The sequence below is a fragment of the Centruroides sculpturatus genome, unplaced genomic scaffold (genome assembly GCF_000671375.1).
Source record: "Centruroides sculpturatus isolate CEXI.00-Female unplaced genomic scaffold, Cexi_2.0 scaffold71, whole genome shotgun sequence".
Classification (NCBI taxonomy): Eukaryota; Metazoa; Arthropoda; class Arachnida; order Scorpiones; family Buthidae; genus Centruroides; species Centruroides sculpturatus.
Genome location: NW_019384332.1, coordinates 967,685 through 990,309, shown reverse-complemented (window position 1 = coordinate 990,309; position 22,625 = coordinate 967,685). Strand labels below are relative to the sequence as shown.

Sequence of the window (22,625 nt, the reverse complement as noted above, 5' to 3'; positions counted from 1 at the left end):
TTTACTAGACAAGACGATCAATTTTTCAGTTATACTGTATATTAAAACAGACTAAAATTAGGCGACAGTGTTTTGATATTGTTGAGAGTAAAAAAACGCCAAATCTCTCGAAATGTTATTGTTCCTGGAATAGAAAACTCCCGGAATAGACTCTTCGGGATTTGGAAAACTTAAATACGGCCCTTTTTATTACAAAAGTTTAAATTTAAAAAAAATTTAATATTTAAAAAAAATAGTTTCGGTTTAAATTATTATTATTAGCTTATCTTTTATTTCTAGCTTAACTTTATTCTGTTCTAAGAACCACTAAGAAATAGACTTAAGTTTGAAAATAATTTTATGCAAAATCATCGAATCGGTCTACTGCTCTGATGATCGTGATCGAATCCGAGCGAACATTCCCCAGAAATTTTTCACGGTAGTCCGTCCCATCCCCACTATCCAGCCGCCTCTATTGTGGACTTGGCTGAACCTATAATGGTTCAGCCAAGTCCACAATAGAGACTTCGTATAAATTAAGGAAAAAATAATTTTCCTTAATTTATACGAATTCTTCATTGAATAAATTCAGACGTACTGTACTTGTATTTTGATAAAAGACCCTTTTAGTAACTCCAGGGGAAAGAGCCAAAATGAAAACTTATCAAAATTTTAAGAAAAGCAGATTTAAGGAAAAGTTTCACCTTCTGGCGGCTCGAGTTTGTTTTATTCGTATACGGCAACGCGATACATGGGCAATACCTCCCGATATATGGAAACTGGTCTCTATTTAGGTGTTACTAACGTGAAGAAAACCAGGAAAACTCCACGTAGCCATCCCTTTGAACAGGCGCAATCTCCGACCCAACTACCAGTGTTTAGTGGTTTTATCCTCTCGGCTATTGGAGTGCCCTTGGGAACCGCGAGGCGCTTCTCCAGAATTGAGAGAACCGATAAATTTGCTACTGTATAAAAAATTCGCGATAAGCCAGATATACTTTGTCACGATTAACTATGTTAATCAACATAATTAAAATTTTGCCACATCAGAGCATTCGTTATACCTTATGGAAGTTACGAAAGAAATAATTCATTCATTTGAATTTAATAAATGAAAAATAAGGTGAATTCGCTCAATCGATGTTGACACGCATTAGACTTAATATACTGTTCAATTTATTCAACCGTAAAGTGTAATGATTGAAAAAATTTAAAAATAGTACTGTGATATTTTATTTTTGATTCTTCGTTGTTCTAGAAATGGTTATAATCCATCAATTTTTAAACCTAATTCTTAGAAAAATCTATTCAAATTTATCATTGTAATAACTGTCACGTTGGTGATCTGTAGACACTGAACGATTTAATCGTTTTCACTACGCGTTATCTGAAAACCATGGTTGTAGCATCTATGTACTATACTTTTCAGACGTACTGTACTTGGCCATGATCTTATTCCTTTTTAGATATCCATTCCGTAGTCACTAGCATAAAAAACAGTTACTGCTCATCAGGAACTAATTAAATTTTTACATCAATAACATTAAATCCAGACGAAAATGCTCTTCAAAATATTTACTAAACTGCTTATATTTTAATTATAACAGTGTATTTGTTAATACCTGAAAACAGGCAATTTCCTTAATTATTTTCAGTTAAGTCCTTTATACCTGAAAGCTAGAGAAAAATAAGAACAGCGCGTTCTGATACTTCCACTGCAAATACAAATGAATAACTTTGATACTGATATCTGAAATTTATCAAAAATTATGTAACTATTGTACAGTATAGTACATATACAATGTTATAGGCCTGGATATATACTGAATTTTCATATTTTTAACAACAAAAACGTGTATCGTATTTCTTTGGATATTAAGTCGTCCAAGAATTTAGTACTGGTGCACTTACCATAAAAATATTCACATATATATCTCGGTTTCTCAACTGTTTACTGATTTTTCATTCATGTCTTTATATTATTAAAAAAATAATTTTCCTTAATTTATACGAATTCTTCATTGAATAAATGTAAGCACTAGAATTTATATTAGGCTCTAAACTTGATATTGAATAGTTAAGGCAATACGGATTTTCAGCTAATGGACGAAACTTTTGCTTAATAAATTAGTGGATGCTAGAAAATTTTACCCTATATTACTATTACTAATCATTTGTAACGTTAAGATTGATTAGTTAAAATAAAGTTTCAGTTTAAATTTTGATATTAATTAATCAATTATTAAGACTTACAATTTAGTCAAATGGAAGCCCGGTTTCAACTTACCTTTAGCGGTTCATTTAAAGACTTGTATGATAAGCAAAAACTAATTTTAAATTACATTAATCATCATGACTATTTCAATTACAAGTAGAAAAATATATAAGCCTTGCAATTTATATGTAAATATCTATTTTTTTAAATTTTAGGATATCACTTACTTTTTTTACATTAAATGTTTAAAGTTGTTTTATATAAGATTTGTACAAAAATCAAATTTTACATAAATTTTATTAAAAAATTCTTTAATGATCATTCAGTGCTGAATTTCAGCTCTAATAATTATTTGATTACTTCCATAGTTTCACAGATTGGAAAATTTGCTTCTATAATTTCACAGCTTCAGAAAGAAAACAGCACAAAAAAGAAATGACAAAACAATCTGTTCCAATTTTTTTTTTTACTTTTCTCCCAAAAAAAGTCACAAGAAGGGATAGACACAGGGATCACACACTGTACACACTGCTGTACAAATACCAAAGGCTCAAACACTTGTTTTTTGCTAACATCCATTTGCAAGAACACATGTACAAAAGAATGCTACTTGGTTTTCTATGAGTTTACCCCTGATTACTAAGCTATAAGGATAGAAATTTCAGGAGAGAAAAAGAGACAGCAGGAACACAACGAGGTAGTTGGTAAAAAATGTATGACTCAAACTGAAAAGGAAGGAATTATTTACAATGAATGCAGCATAGTATAAACAGCATTTTTCTTTTTTAAAGTGTGATACACTGCACAGCTATGTATGTTCTCCAAAATTTGAGCTGATTTACAAAATAGAAAGGAAAAATCTCAGCTTTGGTATATAGCATTTTAAATAAGATTATCAAAACACTATATAGATATATATATATATTTTTTATATATATGCTATATACTCTGATAAACCTAAACAAAATTTTTGTTTTGTTTTTTGTTAAATGATAAAAACTTTGTTGTAAAATCACTTGCTGTGATTTTATATGCCTTAATCCAGTTTAACCATAATTTACATGCCATAGAAAAATAAAACATGTTTCATGCATATGTTTTCCTATATTTGATTTAAACAGATTTGAAAAAATTGCATCTAATATATTTTTTTAATTAATAGTTTATAATTTATTTAATGTCGGCACTTTGTTGCACTGTGCCTTCTTATGTCAGAATACTGAGCTTGTGTGTTTCATTTGGATCTCTTGATGCTGATACAGAATATGCGTGAAGTTACGCATGCAACATCTACTGTATGTAAAGTATTTTTGTAAAGAATGTATGATGTACTGCATACAGGATATAGTTTTTTTTTGTTACTTAAAAATATACATAAATATAAGAATACACAATTAATTATGTACAATTTGTAATGCGTGAATGTTTTTTGGTGGCTGATGCAAAGTTAAAAACTCAATAATGGTGAAAAATGTAATGAAAAATTGAAATAATAAATTTAAACAAATAAAATGGTATTTTACATCTGCAGTTTAATTTTCGCATTGTTTCCTACTGTCAAATTTCATTCGATCTTCAATTACTTTTGTATATAAAATTTTAAAACTACTGAATTTCCTGACAGTTCAGCAGAGTTTTTGGGATATAGAAAAGATTACAACAGGGGTGGGAAGCAAAATATGTAAAAAGAAATTATTTACAAAGTTATCTTCCTGTACAAATATTCAATAATGATGTTAACAGAGGATACAGAAGACTATTTTCTATTTTTATGTGTCAAGATAGAGGATTTGGGACAACAAGCATCAAATACTTCAACTAGACAGATGTAGCAAAGGCTATTATAATCTGTATACATAGGGAGAGGGAGACTATAGTAAGGCTGCGCAATGGTGCCACTTTTTACATCTACTATCTAGTAATTGCATTATTAAATTTACAATGTTCTACAGGCTTGGGAAGAGAAAAAACATACATCCACATTTTAATGACTCCACAGTTTATGCATGTTGTGGAGAAATCTTCACTTTGAACTGTTCTTTCACAGATAATCTGGCAGACTTTAATTTTGCACTTACGTCGATGTGCAGATGATCTGGTCTATAGTTTGTACCAGTCTTTACAATGTAAGAACTGGTTTTATGACATACCATATAAATGATGGATTCAAGTTGGAGCCGTTTCCCTGTAGGATGCGAGGGAGGCACAAGTCAGCACGTTTCAAGACAAGACATTGAATTATCCTAACTAAACTGTTATCGTCTGTTCTTGAATATTTGAGTTTATACTGCATGTATCCAAAATCAAACACTGGCCGAGGTAGCACTAATCATACATCACCAAGATATCACTCGAAGTGGCATCCGTTGTCACTAAACACAACCCTCCTTAATTGTTTTCAGTCTTCTTTGAACAAGATGTCACCAATCACATTAAAAAGTTATTTTCAAAAAGATAAAATGTTATTATTGCCTGAATATTAACAAGGATTTAGGGAATGGTAAACATGAAGTAAGTTGATCACAAGATACTGATCTATGAGCTAGAATATTTTGCCCTGAAATACGAGCAACAAGAAATTTTTAAATTGTTATTGTATCACAAGATTGATTATTTGGAGAGGAAATTGACAAATTGTTTTCTGAATCAATTATATAAAAAACAGACTTCTGTCAAATGTAGAAAAAAATTTAAAAGGTGTTTAAGTGATAGCCATTAATATCTAATTTTTCATATATATTTAGATATATTTATATATATGTATATATATAGGTTATGTATATATAGATATATGCAAGGAGATAAATAGATTTAACAAAACTCTTCTTACTATGCATGCAATACCACTTTCAAACTGATAAGCACAAACTCTGGTGATGAAATCATTAAAAACTTTAATGTCAAACATAGTATTTCATTTCATTTTTTCCACTGTAGTTCTAATACAACTATTTTACATCTTTTTCCAGAGTTGCATAATGATTCCGTCAAGCTTCACTGCAATAACGGAAATTAATCGGGCTAATCACTTGACCACCTTTCAGAAATATGGAAGCACGAAGGTACTAATTTCCATTTTGGTGTTTGAAAAAAGTCTTCACTTGCACAGTAACAAATTTGGTCTGCATAGACGGCATAAAGGCTATGACTAATCATCACGAATCATATCGTGCAGAACAATCCACCCCATTCAAATCCAAGTCATATATTTGATGGAGGGTTTTGGCTATGGTGCAGCCACGGAGTCATACAATTTAAGAAGCTCCTATGGCTGGAATATTGGACGACATTTTGACATCTGGCAAACTATAAATAAATCTTTTTCACTTTCTGTACAGGTTTGTTATCGGCAGAACTATTGGCATTTTTACCATTCCCGTTTTTTGGCGGCACATTAAGGACAAGATTTATTGGCTTATTGTTGCTCGAAGGAGAGAGAAAGCTATCACTATGGTTCATGTCACACGTCAGCCGAGCATCTCGTTGTTCCAGATAATGTGCATCGTCGTAAGGTGAATCGACTTCTGTATTTCGACAACGTCGACTAAAAATATAACCACTGATAAAACCAACAACAAGTGAAGAAACAATACTTGTAGTTACTGCAATGGCTAAGGTTTCAGCTGTATACATATAAGGATGACCCCTTGAAGCACCAGTAATACCTGATAAAATAAAATACATAAATTTTCATTAATAATTTTCATAAAAACAATTTGTTAGTGCTTCTGAAATATTTATATTTCAGAAGCACTAAACATACCAATTTCATTTATTCACATTTATTCAAGTAACATTTAAAATGCCTTAGTAATAAAGCATTACAGCATATCACTGTGCAAAACTTTTAAAATAACTTATCATTTGTCAGAAAACATTTTTAAAAACTGTTGTTACTGTTTCATACTTTATATATTTTGCATATTTTATAATATCTTACTAATTTATGTCCCTTTAAATTTAGTAAAGTCAAAATATGAAAATGTTAATTATAGAATCTTTAATATTTGTAGATATTTAAGATAGACATATATCAAAAGTCCATAAAAGAATGAAAATATTTTAAAACAGATTTAAGTATTTTAGGATAAACTTCTGTATAAAATTTTTAGGTGTATTTTTTTTAAGAGATTAAATAAATTATCGTTAAATTCCTTTGACATTGAATAAATCTCATAAAATTGTATTATTTTGTTTTGAGAAGAATTTATTTCAATACAAATATTTTATAATATTTTAACTGTATTTCTATTTTGATGTATTTTTATTGTCAATCTTCAGAGACTCACAAATGTCAGAAAATCAGTTCAAGAGAGATACAATCATTCATATGATTCACTTCACCCTTAAGACAAGAGAAAACTTAGACAGAAATAAATAAAATAAAATAACATTAGCAAATATAGTGTAGATTTTTTTCATATTAATTAACATTAGAAATAATCTCTTCATAAATTAGTAAAAACAATGTTTTGACACAGTGTAAGAATGACATTAACTCTCAAATAATTGTAACAAATATGAATGTTAATCTCTCAAATTTTTTGTAATTGTTATGGGAATTAAATTTATTGATACAAAATTTTGACAGAGTATGTTCTGATGACAAAAACATCTTTATTTCTTATCAATGAAAGAAGAGAATAAAATCAAACTCGAATGGAAAAAGTTATATGCACACTTCTATTGTAGGATATAGATACTAGAATACATGAGGGAACAAAAGAGTAGGTTATGGGTAGCCCAACCCCTCACCTGTGGCTGCTGCCTCTTGCTTTTTACTGCTGCCACCAATTACACTGGTAACAAAAATCAGATTGGTTTAAATCAGTTAAATATACACAGAATAATTTCCAAGCAAAAGAAACCAGTTAGTGTAAAATAATTTTAAGTTATAAATAGTTTCTAAATTTTCATTTCTAAACAGATAAATGCAAACAGAAAGCTGATATATTAAGAAAGAACTCACTCATCTAACTTCTTGAAATGTGTAGATGAATTATGGTCAAATTAATTACATCTACACACATTCGACATACGTCATTCATACAGTTGTCGTTCTTTCATGTAAAAAAAAAAAAAAAGAAAAAGAAATAAATAAGGAAAAGCACGCTAAGTCTAAACTAATAGGATATGGATAGATGATGGTAAGAGAAAACATCACAATGTATACGTTAAAATGCCTTCACCTTGATTGTTAGCTCTTCAATGGGATTAGAATAAGATAGTTAAAGAATTGTAAGTGGGCAGCAGCCATAGGAGAGGTCGTCTCAGGAGAGGATAAGATCACACACACATTACACAACAAACGTAAACATACATTACAAAAAGATGTGAAAAGAAGTTTATGATGATTTTTATTAATTAATTAATTTCAATTAAAAAATTTTTAATAACGAGAATATTTATGAAAGTACTTAATAGAATATAAATATTTAATTTTCCTGGTTGCTTATATAATAAAAATATTTTACATATTTTGATAATCAAAAAATTTAATGCCAACATTATAAGACAAATATTTATTGACGGCTTTAAGTAATTAATGCCAAATTGATATATACTATAATAATTCTACTGTTACATTTGAAAATTACTTAGTGTAATTAAATGTTAATCCATTTTTATTCTTCCACAAATAAATTATCTTAAGATATACCTCATTTATGATTCCTAGTAGGGGAAACCATTTTTTTAATTCATTTATTTATAAATGTTCAAAACCCAGATTATTTCCTTACTATACATTTTTGCTTATTTACTTCTTACCTGTAAAAATGTGTGTTCATAATGTGAAAAGAGAAAATCAAATACTTAACAAGATATGTATTATTAATCTATACATGCAATATATTATTATTCAAAGGAACAATTAAAAAGACACTTTTAGAGAATTAAATAAATGCATTTAAGATAGACTGGGTTAATGTAGCATCAGTCTAATGTTAAAATATGTATTCAAGAAAGACATTCATGCATTCCAGATGTCATACAAACTCCAGTCACAAACAAGTGAGATTGCAAATAAAAGGGAATGGGACAGGAACATTATATGATGAATTATGGGCTGAAAATAAATTGTGATTTGCAAAGGAAAAAATACTTTTTTTTTACAACTAATAAAGTTCCTAAAATAACATCTTAACTAATAATTTTCGAAATTATTTACAACATATTTCATCATATCTTTGTAAATAATATGATTTTCTAAATGAATTTTATATGCTAAAATATATTTATAGTGTAAAAACTACTTATTCTTAAGAAGGATAAAATTTCAAAAGAATCATATTTTCCTAATTTTGATTTTAAGGGGGAGAAAAATTGTCATCCGAATTTTTCCTAAATAGGGCAGCAGTTTCACTTCAAATATAGTTTGTGCTACAACCACTGGGTAAGGGGTCAAGGCTTACCATTGCCACCGTCGTCTTTTTCCATCGTAGAAGAAGAGTGACTGCCCAACTGGTTGTCATGACGACTAGCAGAGTGATGGGGAGAACGTTGCGGAGTTGTACCGGTGCCTAAAATACGCCCTGTATTGATGTTTAGAGAAGGATTAGTTATACAAACTACATTATAAATGAAATGATAGGAAAGAAAACTGACAAAACACTTTTTGAATTAATTTACAATTAGTAATTAAAAAACAATATAAACACCTTTAGGCAAATGGATATTAACACTGAATAGAATTATAATAGAACAAAAGTTAGTTATTTTTTTTAATATAATCCATTTCCCATTCTTTTCTATTCAGAAGCATTCACAAATACAAAATCAACAAAAGCCATGACAGAAATTTGAGACAAAAACACGGCTCACTTAGTGTTAGCAGAAGCTGAATTCTCCACAATATTAATCCACAGTTAATGCAGAAAGATGCATATTGGAAATAATTTAGTATCTCTGTTTAGCTAATAATAAATTTAATTAAGAAAATGTAAAGAAAATAACAGATATAAAATGACAGACATTTATTTTCCAACACCAAAGATTTAAATACTTGGCATTTGGCTTACAAGCACATTGCAGAGAGTAGGAAGCAGCCACCTTTTATGAGAGATGGATATATTTTGTCAGATTTTGGAAAATTTAAGCGTTTGTATTGTAGTTTGTACTATGTAACTAACCGGAATTATTGGTTTCTGTAATATCATTTTCACTGGAAGGAAACCACAAATTAGGTGGACAAATGCACTTCTGTGGACATGGTGGGCAGGTGGGAGTACTTGTTGTTGTACTCCTTATTTCTGAATCTATTTGAAATGAATGCAAAATTAATAAAAAAAAGCCTAAAGAATGGAATGATGTTAAAAACAAAAAAAAAACCATAAACTGAAAATAAATTCTACAGAAAAAATATATAAAACAGACTTCTTTGTATCTAAATAACAAATAAAGTAAATTTGAATAATAATTCATATTAACAACAATAAACTTAAATACATTTTGTAAAATAATGCATTCTTATTTTATAAATAATAATAAAACTAAAATAAAATTAATAAATATTCAAATAAATTTTAATATATTATTAAAGTAAAACTATATTAATTAATAGAAAAAAAATCATAATGCAATTTTTTCATTCCAAACATTCCCAAGAAATGGAATTAGAAAAAAGAAAAACAGAAAATTCTTTCAAGGAATGCATTCATTACTGTAAGGTGTAGAGAGATTATTTTATTTTTAATTTCATAGTCAATAAGTGCATGCTGGTAGAAAGAAAACAGTTTACTACTTCGAGGATATTGTTGAGAGTCTAAAGCCGCAAAATGTTAGTAAATGCAGGTTTGGGGAATATTCCTTAATAAACTCACCAGTGTGCTGCAGCACTGATTCTGATGTTGTAATGTCCTCATCTGCAAGAATACGTATCACAGTTTTGTAATATTCTATATTTTCACAAAGTAGATTTTCCACCATTAATTATATATTTAATATTTAGCATATTCCATCATAATTTATATATAATGTTTTTGACAAAAACTTTTATTTCAGATGAAAAAATGACATATTTTATAAAACAAAAAAATTGATATTTGTTTCAATTTTTGTTGTGTATCAGTGATAAGTAATTTAATCAACTACATAATAGAAATCAAACTTGATCAGTGGTCAAATTAATTACATCTACACACATTCGACATACGTCATTCATACAGTTGTCGTTCTTTCATGTAAAAAAAAAAAGAAAGANATTAAGTATTTATTACTATTGTCAATTTTTTAAAATTTTAACATTATGCAATAATCAACAAAATTCTAAAATAATAGAAATGTCATTTTCTAAAAAAATGCTTGTTTATAAATCAGATAAATCATCAAGTTAAAATAAATTGTATATAAATGAATACTGAAATTTATATGAATTTTTTTTTATTTAATTCATAATGCAATGAAGTGATTTTAATTCTTCAACAGAGAATTAAAAATTAAATTTTCAATCTTTTTAGTATAATAGTTTGAAATTCATAAAATATTTAAATGTATTCATCCATAACAATATACAGTACATTCATGAATTCTCTCTGGTTAAATGGGAATATTTTCATTAAAGTTTAAATAAAATTTATGATGATAATTCCATCATTCAAAATATTAAAATACATATTCTCTATTCTTCAAAAACAACAAAAAAAATCACATTTATTTCAATACATTAAATTTACAAAACTTAGAAGTGAAAGCAAAAAAGTGATACTATAAAGATAAACATAATACTTTTGATTTTTAAATAAAACAACTTGCCATATAAAGATGCTGTTCTGAAAATAATATATTAAGTAAAACAAAAACTTATGTCAAAAAATCTTATATACAACAGAAGTATTATCTACATATGATAAACATCCAGATAGATAGCAACAAATACATTTATCCAAAAGGACTTAGAGAGGGCCATCTCTGGTAGTCCCTTTTGATTTTGTGGAGTTTGATATCAATCACAGTACTACACCAATCAGTAATCCATGGTAACATCTCAATAGTCTTCAATAAAAATCAGTTTAAAGCTTTCCACGTTCCTTGATACTTTATCAATACAATCTAGTATACATAGCAGTGGCAAACTGAATGGTAGGGTATAGTACGTACATGTTACAGGTTCAAATCTTACTACCTTCAATTTTTTTTCTAATCTGCATTGAATTATATTATTGTGCAAAATACATTTGTATTTTTAACAAAGAAAAATCAGTATTTTACAAGTATAACATTTATTTATCACTTTCGCCACAATTTTTATTTATACACATTGAATGAAAGTACAATGTAATACATAAAGTTTCTTTCTTATCTAGTCTTGACTTATTCATGTAGCAGCATGAGCATATGAAGAGTTTCTTTGTTAAAAATACATTGCACACAATCTGTTTCAATGCAGATTAGAAAAAACTTTAAATCTAACATGCAGTGTAATAGTGCTGAGCATGCCTTACTGCTGCTGACACTTTAAAATTTTTCTTCTAAATATCACTTTTGGTAGCTGTTATTATGATTCTATGTATATATGTCTCTTTAATCCGAAATTAAGTTCAGTAGACTACCATTACAGCTTTCAGGTTAGACACTTCTTTTATTGTTTCCACATATGCATTTTGGACTTATATAAATGCTATGTGAAAACAATAAAAGAAGTGTCTAACCTGAAAGCTGTAATAATAGTCTACCAAACTTAATTTCAGATTAAAGAGATATACATACATAAAATTTTTCTTAATATTTACATATATATATTGATAAACTTTTTTTGCAGATGCTTGAGAGTTGACTTTAAAATGTGACTATCATGGATCACTTGGAGGGTAATACTGTAATGTATGTTAAACTCAGTAGAATGTGGGAGTCATCCCTGTGATAGCCCTCTTCTTAGATGATTCTATAATAATCAGTTCTATTTCAATAATCATAGTTTAAATAAAAAGATTATTTAGTTAATATATATTATCGATTAACTTAAGCTTAAAAAATTAAATAATTACTAGAATTTTTGAAAATTCTAAATAATTTTTGCAAAAAATCTTTACAAAAAGCATTGAACTAATGATAGGATAATAGGATAAAATTATCAGTTAGCCTATTAACTAATTATTATAAAAAAATTACATATATTAATAAACTAGTGAATAGACATATAATAAAAATAACCAAACTTATAAACTAATTTTGTTCATGAAGTTGATTTTTATTAGTTAAATTCTGGCATTTCGTAATAACATATTGCATTATTGGAGAAAAATTAGTGATTAATGTGATTACTAAACATTTTCAGGAACAAATGTCCATCTATACAATATTTCCAATATTAATGATTGAAAATTTAAAGAACTAACTTAAATTCAATGTAAAACAGTTTGTTATAAACAAATAAAACTAAATTTAAATATTGCAAATTAAGTTACAATACAATAATTCAATAAAAATCAAATTGATTATCACATAACTAACAAAAGCTGCTACATAAGTTTTAATGTCATTACAATAACTTGTTAACTGAAGTTTCTCCCCAATAAAGCAATATATTAAATTTTCCAGTTCCAGAAAAAAATTTATGAATAAAAAATCAATATTCCAATATAGATTGCTGAATTTACTTTTTACCATAACTTTCTCAGAAAATAATAAAGATTTTCATTGAAGTCCATATTATATGATTATCAAATGTACTTTCATATTAAATAAAATTTGTTTTAATTTTAAGTTAAAACTTTAGATTTAAATGATTTAACAAAAATTTTAGTTATGAATTTATTTATTTTTAAATATTCTTATTTTTCTTCTTTAAAAAACAGCATTGCATAATATTTCTTTGCTACAATTCTTAAAATCTGCATCTATAGGAATTGGAAAAATTTTATAATTCAAACATATTTGACTTGTAACAAGAAACATAATTATTGATTTCATAAACTGAAAGTTTAGCAGATGTAATTCTGTATTCACTGAAATATTTTGAATATCAAATTATTTTAGTGAATTACTCAATAATTAACTAAAATAATTTGATTCATGCACTGCTTTGATTACTCCTCCAGCATATAAAAGTTTATAACAAATTTTCAAATTCCATTCAAATGATTGATAAAATAATTTAATGTATATTATCATCTCATTTTAATTACTTTGTTTTGTTGGAGATAATATGATTTTCAGAAAATATATTGCTTCACAGATTTTAATATATTTTAATTTACAAAAATTTATATATATTATTAATGATTCTGAATATAAATCTATTCTTTATGCCATTTAGAAGTCATTTTTCATTCCTTGAATATAAATAATTTCTAACCACAATTCAATGAAAAATTTTATTATTAGATTTTGACAGCTGAGACTAACTCTTGAAACATATTCAGCACCATTGTGTGAATTTTAGAAGAAAAAATTTGATATGTTGAATTTAAATATATAAGAAATAAATTCCTAAAAATAATAATAGATTAAATTTATACAGAATAAATATAATTATGAACTGAAATACCAACAACAAATAATAATTGCTTATGTTCTAGATTTACAATTTAAATTTTTATAGGTTTTATTTCAACAAATTTAATTATAAGGTGGTAATATTTCAAATTTAAAAAATTATTTAAAATGCTATCTAATATTTTTGTTTAATAAAACTGAAATTTTTTGTTAAAATGATTAATTAAAGATGTAAGATAAAAAATTTAAGAAACTTATCTTTCTTGATAATTTGTTATATAAATATTTAATCATTTATCTTAAGAAAGCTTGATAAATGATTTCAAATTCAAAAACAAATAAATTTCCATTTTACAAAAATGATAAGCATCTTATACTTTCTTGTGAAAACAAACTGTACAATCAGTTACTATGAGAATATTAAGATAAATATCAAAATATAAGCAGTTTAATAATAATCTTTATAAGATTGCATATAAAGAATATTGCTAAAGTCTAAGATATGTGAAAACATTTCTAACTCAGTTTTGAAATAAATAAAAGTATAATGACGATAAATATTGCTATTTTCATTCTTAAGCTTTATAGTTTTTCTTTAGAATTAAACAAAAGTTTTGGTTAAATTTTAAGAAAAAATTATGAAGCTAAGAATTTGATAATCATAAATTATATTTGAAACAGTATATTTAATAGTATGTTGTAATTATTACTCATAATGTATAAATCTGTCATTAGCAAAGGCTATAAGAAAATAAGTAATTTGAACTCTTCACTTTGATTTAATAATTTGTCAATGCAATAAAACTATTTCTTTTTGTTGATTTTAAACTATTATGTATTTACTTTTATGAGTTTTTAAAACTGAAATATTCTAATTTACAAATTTATTTTAGTTTTAAGTTCTACATTTCTTTGTTAGTGTTTCCACAAATATGATAAAAAGAAACTTGTTTACAAAGCATTTTCAAAGAAATAAGTTGATTCACTCTATCTGCTCTGTACAAGAATTATTTCTCCTCTTTCTCATCCTTTCTTCAGCCTAGACCTTTAAGTAAGATCTACCTCATAATGATATTATTAATTAAGTAATCTAAAAATTTTTATATCAAAATATTAATAATAATGTAAATGTTTGTACAGATGTAAATTATTCTGAAGTAATTTTTAAATTTTAAATAAATTGTGCTGATGTTATCAAATGTATTATTTAAAAAATTCCAATATAAGAACTACAGTCAAGGCAGACATCCCATAAAAGTGTTTATCCTTTAAATAAATTCAAAGAATTCAAAATTAGTCAGTCATTTGTGCTATTTAAATACAATCAAATATCTTTAATATCCATGTTTCATATTTGTTTTTTAAATATTACAGTAGTCAATTCCAAGGATTCAAATTATATGATAATTATATAAACGGAACACAATCATGTATTTGAGTTTTTTCATTTTTGTATGAAATAAAAAAAAGACTTAATTATTTAAATTTTTCAGTTTTATTTACGTTGATAATTTTTTCCATTAATTAAATTAAAATGTCTTAAATTTATTTAAAATTATAAGACAATTTACCTTCAGGACACCGAGGATCTGAACCCTCTTCTACATTTTGTACATAAAAGTCACTTTTCCAAAATCTAAAAATTCATTTTAAAATTTAATTTTGATAAACTTTGCAATAAATAATAATTAAATATAAAATAAAATGTTTAATGTTATACCTAGATCTTGAACTTGTGCACTTCTTCTGTGTTTTTTCCCAGGCACAATAAGGATCTTGTAACCCTACACAATCCCTAAAAAATTTATCATATTATTATCGTCATCATCATCATAAATCAAATAAAAATGTTTTTAAAAATTGTAACATGTTCATAAATTACATAAAACAAACCTGCAAGTTCTTGCCCTCTGTTTACAGTTATGTAAAGGAATGGTAACTATTTCTCGGTGGGAGACTACCATTAGTCTGTTGTTATATAGAGTATGATATACAAGTAGATTTGTAATTGGAGTTTTGGAACTGAATACTTGAATTTCCTCAATAATTACAGGTATGACTTTGCCATTGGCATTTGCACTTCCAGCGTTTAAAGCTTTAATAACTTTTCCATTATCTAAAAAGAAAAGAAAAATTCTTTAATAATGTAATTAAACATTTTGTACTGCAATTACAAAAAATTCAATTTAAATAATTTTATCTCATTTATTTAAATAAATGACAACTTTTTTACATTAATTAATTTTATTTATTTATTATTATTGTTCAAACTTTGTATTTTCTTTGAAAATATTATACATTAAAAACGTTTTTTAAATAAATAACTTATTATCTGTATAAAAGTCAGCATACTATATAAAACAAAAGTGAAAATGTCTTCATTTTTCTGCAAAAACTAACAATGTATATCATATTATGTAAATTAAAATAATTTATTTTTTATGAATCATTATAATGATATCTAAACAGAAATTCTAACTCTCTTTTGAAGGAATAAGAACTTTTACCTGTTCCTATAAAAAGAACATCATATTTCTTTCCATCAGCTGTTTCTATCTGAGGATCTACTGCAATATGAGTGAGACGATAGCTGAAATAGATATTAAATCATTATGATACCTTTTAAAATTTTCCAGAATATTTAAATATGTCGAAACTTGTAAAAGAACAAAAGTGTAGAGTTGTTTCAAAATGAATAATTTTCACGATGACAGTTTCGACATTTAAAAATTGATTTTCATTTAAATTAAACTAATAAATGCTTAAAATTTTCCAGAATATTTAATAATTTCGAAACTTGTAAAAGAACAAAAGTGTAGAGTTGTTTCAAAATGAATAATTTTCACGATGACAGTTTCGACATATGAAATGGCACTTCACTGTATAATCTTGCAGAAGTTATCAAGTAACCTTTATCGACAATGTTCCAAGTGACGTCATCACCGATACTTGATGCAATAGTCTCCGGATGACGTCATGTCAAATTGCGTGACGCACTCGATGACATCCTTCGTCTATACAGCTTCGCCTTTCCGATTATATTTTCCCGCTTCTTTTTATTTATCAGAAAGAAAGGAGGAAATGGCAAATTTAGATCTTAATCATCTTTCTAAGTCTCATCTTGAATTAGTTATTATGGAGATAATTCTTCATCTGCTGACAAAACAATTTAATCCCACGCTAAATTATCGATTATGAAATTATTATTATAAAGGATAGAATTAAATTTAAAAAATACAAAATAATTAGAATATTTTTTAATTTAAATATATAATTGGAAAAAAATATTGTGCATTTAAAACAAAACTCAATTCATTGGTTAATTTAAATTTTTAAATGCTTGATGTTTTTAAATTGGTTAATTGGATGTAATTAAGTTTTAAATTTTTAAAGTATTGATATATATTATTCATTTATAAATAATATTTATTTAAAATTCTTATTAATTTTAAATCTAAATTCATTTCTTATTGCTTTCAAGGTATTGTTGAAATCCTCAAACCTTTCTAATTCAAAATATTTGTTGATATATGGTATCAAGTCATATACCACGCATTGAATGGATATCAATACGCTATTCATTTCTTCCTTCTATTGTGCAGCTCTTTTTTCCTTTTGCTTTTTTACTTTGGAGTTCTTTTCCTTTTCATTCTTCGTTTGACTCTAACCTGATTAGTTTATCCATTAATGTTTTTGCCCATTGAAAAGACATTTTATAATTACTTAATTTGATAATGCTCTTGTATTCCAAGACAAATATTTTGTTTTGGAATACAAGAAAGTCGAAAACGTATATCAAATTATTATCACTTGTTGCATTTGATAATGGAAAAAAAATCTTTCGAGAATTAAAATATTATCTCTTAACCTGTACAATTTTCAAATATTTGTTTTTATATTTACAAAATTCTTTTATTCTTTTCTATTTTTGTAGCATCTTTTCGTGAGCTTTTATTCAGTTTTTGTGATTCTTAACATTAATTTCTAACCTTCATAATCTAAAATAATAACCTGAGATGTAACTTAATCCTTAAGCTAAGTAAACAATTTCGATTTTTTATATTTTAAATATAAACAATCTGAGGACAGTTAAATATTNTATTGCAATTGTTAATCATAAGTCAAATCAAACATTTAAAACAATATTTTAAAGTAATTCCAAATTTTTATATTATTTTTCTTTTCTTAAAAAAGCTTTAGCTTTAAATAGGAGGAAAATTTTATATCTACATTAACACATGTTATTTTCAAAACTGTTTAATTATGTCAATCACTTTTGAAATAAAAGTTCATAAAACTGACTTTTATATATATGCTGTTATGTAAGTCAATTTGCATTAAAAAATTAGAACAAATTCAATTACAGTAGAACCTTTGATATGTTTACCATCAAAATGACTGATGTCTATTGGTCACTCAATAATGGTGCTTAGGCTTTCATTTTGGGAGGGCAAAGGTAGGTCAGAACATTATTTTAAGGGTGGATATTATCTGCATTTTATCTTCAAACAAACTAATGTTTAAAATTTAGCAATCTATTTCCAGCAACATATAAGCAGAAAAAACTTTAGTGAGAATGTATTACATGGTAAACAATCCATATTTAAATAATCTTCCAGTAATAGTCAGTAAAAGTGAGAGGAGACATTTTCAGATGGGCTGGTGCCCACTCTTGTGCTGTACATGGTGGTCACCATATGAAAATGAAGTTTGTTGGCTGCATAATATTGCAAACCAATGTTTGAATAAGAAAATACTGTATGTTATTACATGTATATATTGAAAATGTTACAGAATGGGATAAAAAACATATTTCACATTATCTTCTGAGAACTATTGTTTCAGTTATTGCTGCTTCATTTGTACTCTCATATGATCTAATATAAACAAGACCCAGATAATGTATCCATTATATAAAAAAGTCATGCCCTCTGAAAAATAAGAATTGTGAAGTTTGACTTTTTTTTCCTCTCAGATAGTATTATATACTCTATAATCTTCCAACTCCTAGACATGAAACCAACAGTAAGGGTAACAAAACATGGAAAAACAGGAAGTTGAAAGAAAAAGAACAGAGAATAATTTTAAATACAACAGTCATAAAATTTTATTGTAATTGTCTACAATACTTTGTAGACAATTTTTCAACAAAAGTTTACTATAATTTTAAAACTTTCACTTGCAAGACTGTTTCAATTCCAGAAACAAGAGTTTGCATTTGGTGAACATATAGAGACTGTTTTCTATGGCATGAATAAACCAAGATTGATCAAAATGCAAGTTATAGAGGCATTCAGCATCTAAACAGTTCAACTCTGTACATTTCAATGGGACATATTCTGGGTTATGCAAGAATGATTCTTTTAGAGAGATGATAAATTTAGGAGATTACACTGTAGTTACAATACAAAGTAATTATGATCGCATAGAAACTTAATAATAATCTTATTCTAAATACTTTTGAAATTATTAATTTTTTGTTATGCACAATACAGATGTATCTTCAAAGGAAAAATAATTAGTTTAATATTTTGATTTTACTGTTTACAAGAAACTGAAGCAGTTATTGATTACTGTTAATATTAAAAATTACAGAATATATTGTAAAAGCATGTAACAGGTGTTCAGAAAAAATTCACTCAAAATATTTTAGGCCCTAGCTCTAATGGCCAATAATTTTTAATTATGCTGATATCCTATAATTTAAAAGTATGTGGAATGCTGTAAAACATTATAGAATCTTTCTGCATTCAATTTTGAAAAAAATGGCAATGAAAGATGCTTTACTCCTTAGAGAGTACAACTTTCATGTATTACTGTAAAATTTTTTCCTAATGTTTTATAAAACCATTTTGCAAATGAAGGAATTTCAAAATGGATTATATATTGCATTCTCCAAAGTTTTGAGTGTGGATTACCACCACAGAAAAGAAAGGCGTTGATAAGAAAGCCAAGTTGGAAAAATTGAAAAAGAGTTTAAATTAAAATCTTTCTACTGTCTTCAATCTGTAGCCCTGAAACAAAATTTCACACAGTTGGCTTTTTGGAGCAAACTTTGTTTTCAAAACCACTGGCACAGACAAAATACAGAATGATCTCTGAAAAGTTCAATTGTAAATGACAAATCTTACTTCAGTCTCTCATGCCTAACTATTAATGATAATGGTAGATTTCATACCAGTAATATCTTCTCTACATTTGTCAATGCAAAATTATCCAAGAAAAAAAAATTGAGGCAAAGTTTTAGTTTGGATTGCAATGGGACCAAAAGGATTGACTCACACCCTAATCAGAAAACTAAGTTTTTCTATCAATGCCAAGCAATATTTAAATAAATGTATATGACATTGCCTGATTCCTTAAATGCAAAAACATAATATCTTCTGGCCAGATCAAGCAAGTTTCCACTATGTAAAACCATACTGAATTACTTGTGACAAGAAATCATCATCAAAAAGGTTAACCTTTCAAATGTGCCAGAAATCAGGCCATTTGAAGATTTGCCTAATTTCTGGCACATCTTCTAATAGAGAAATTTTATGATTTTGACTATCATTCCAAACAAGATGATGAAACTGATTGCTACGAAGAGGGTATTTTGCACAGAGATTAAATTCAGGTGGTCTAGTTGGCTTAGAGAGAATTAAAAGCAATGAATCCTATGGAATACTTGATCATCTAGAGAGGTTTTAATGTATGTTTTGAACAAACAATTGATTATTTTATAATAAAAATATTGATAAATATTATTTAGCTACTCAAGGAAAATTACAAGACAATATAAAAAAATAATAATTCACTAAATAATACAGTAAAATTGTTATATGTTTATTATATTAATGAAGTAAATATTAAAATATTTAAGTGACTTATATAAAAGGGGATATTTCTATCCAATAAAAATTTTTTCTTATTTTCTACAATATGAAAATTAATCAAAACTCATTTCTATTTTTTTAAAAAAGGAAAGAAAATATTTGGAAAACTTCCTGAGAGTTTATATAAGATCAAGTTTAGATAAAATTTGCTTAAATAGGTTGCATATAACACTTTTAAAAACACAAGACATTAACAGTTTTGTTTGCATTTACTGCCTTGCTGAGGCTAGGCAGAATGAATCTATTGATATTTTGATCAAATACCATTAATGATCAACTAGCAACATTCTTGGAAATATGAGAAATATACAAATACAAAATTTATTTACACAAAATCTTATTGAATCACTATTCAATACATGTAAATATATTTTAATATCCTTTAAAAATTATATTTAATGTATTAACATTATTATAAAAATAATAAAACAAAAATTAATTTAAAGTATTAATGATTATTTACTATAGCGGAGATTGGTGCGTTTTTGCTAACACTTCGGTTTACTGAGGAAGATTTGTCAATTGTGTTTCTTGAGTGTTATTTCTACAATGTTTAATTTAAAATTAATCCAATTAATACTACTAATGTCCGGAATTGAACCGAATCCAGGCCCTCTTCAGAAAACGCCACCCAAAAGAGGAAGACCTCCAACAAACCGAACAGCTCAATCGTCATTCAACACTAAACCAGCTGAAGGTGAAATCAACTTAATTACCGAATATACTCAACAAAGAAGAGCAGAACCAACTATCCAGGTTAGTGAAAATTCTACTTTGAATCCTTCAACCGCAATTTCAAATATGGAAATATCGGACACTTCAACCTCACTTCTATGGACGAAGATAGTTGATCTGATAACGACTAGTAATGAAAAAATAGAAAGTCAATTTGCTTTAATTCACAAAGAAATTACCACCATTCATAATGAAATCAGTGACTTTACTGGACAAATTCAAACTATTAAAGATAGAAACGATATAATCGAATCGGAACTTAAAAAATTAAAAACTCAGAATGAACTTCTACAATTTAAATTTGACTCCATGCAAAACAAATTAAATAATAATAATCTAATAATATATGATTACTCAAAAATTTTCAATGATAGAAGTGAAGAAGAAATATTAAGGTTTTTAAATAATTCACTCAATATTCCATGCAAAATGAATGAAGAAATCAAATTAATCCGTAATATTCCTAATTCCAAGATTAATATTAAATGTTTAATTTTAAAATCTGATCAACTGAGAAATGAGATACTGATCACCTTTAATAAGCGTAAACAAAACAATTCATTGGGACCATGGCAAAACTTAAACATGTCAGTAGATCTGGTTATTAATTCTCGGAAAAGAAGAAAAGCTTTATTACCTTACTATATCGAATTAAAAAAACGAAATATTCAGGTCAAATTACGAGACGATTTCCTTATAATTAACCAGAAAAGAATAACTTATAGTTTCTTAATAAATCAACTAGTAAATGCAGAGGATTTTTTAGAATATACGACTTAAATAAGTCCGATAATTGCCACTCTCCTAAAATAATCAATAATGAAATTGATAATAATAAAAATCAAGAAAATTCTTATTTAAATATAATAAACTGGAATTGTAATGGTTTATCGAAAAAAATTGATAACATTGAGTTTAAACAGTTATTAAATAATAATGATATAATTGGTCTTACAGAAACTTGGTTAACTTCTCCAGATAAAAAGTTTAAAGATAAATATGTGGAATATACTGTGTTATCAACTATGGCACATAGGCCAGTTGGGCCCGGTCGTCCATATGGTGGATTAAGTATATTTATCAAGAAAAATATAGGCATAATTAAGAATATACACAAAAATGATAACAGTATATCGATTATAATCCAAATTACCAACCCACATATGCAATTTTTGCTAAACAGACTAGTAGGCATTATACTGGTTTATGTCCCTCCAGATCAACCGCAAATCTTAAATGATATTTATAAACACATCGAACAATGGAAAATTATTACCCCATATATTATTATATTAGGAGATTTGAATGCGAGAATTGCCCAATTAATGGATGTGAAATATAAAGGACCAAATTCAGAAATTCAAAATAATCGTAAATCCAAAGAT

General features: G+C 26.7%; 1 protein-coding gene across 1 annotated transcript in view; it reads right to left on the bottom strand.

Annotated features, from left to right (window-relative positions):
* Positions 1-2,641: 2,641 nt before the first annotated feature.
* Positions 2,642-22,625, bottom strand: part of LOC111630585 (semaphorin-1A-like) — a 101,012-nt gene continuing 81,028 nt past the window's right edge. The window contains exons 16-23 of the mRNA XM_023374705.1: positions 16,135-16,217; positions 15,521-15,743; positions 15,348-15,422; positions 15,199-15,263; positions 10,015-10,056; positions 9,325-9,450; positions 8,608-8,727; positions 2,642-5,859 (exon numbers count right to left, since the gene is read on the bottom strand). Of these exons, the coding sequence (XP_023230473.1) occupies positions 5,501-5,859; positions 8,608-8,727; positions 9,325-9,450; positions 10,015-10,056; positions 15,199-15,263; positions 15,348-15,422; positions 15,521-15,743; positions 16,135-16,217 (1,093 nt within the window). The 3' untranslated portion in view covers positions 2,642-5,500. The remainder of the gene's footprint in view (positions 5,860-8,607; positions 8,728-9,324; positions 9,451-10,014; positions 10,057-15,198; positions 15,264-15,347; positions 15,423-15,520; positions 15,744-16,134; positions 16,218-22,625) is intronic.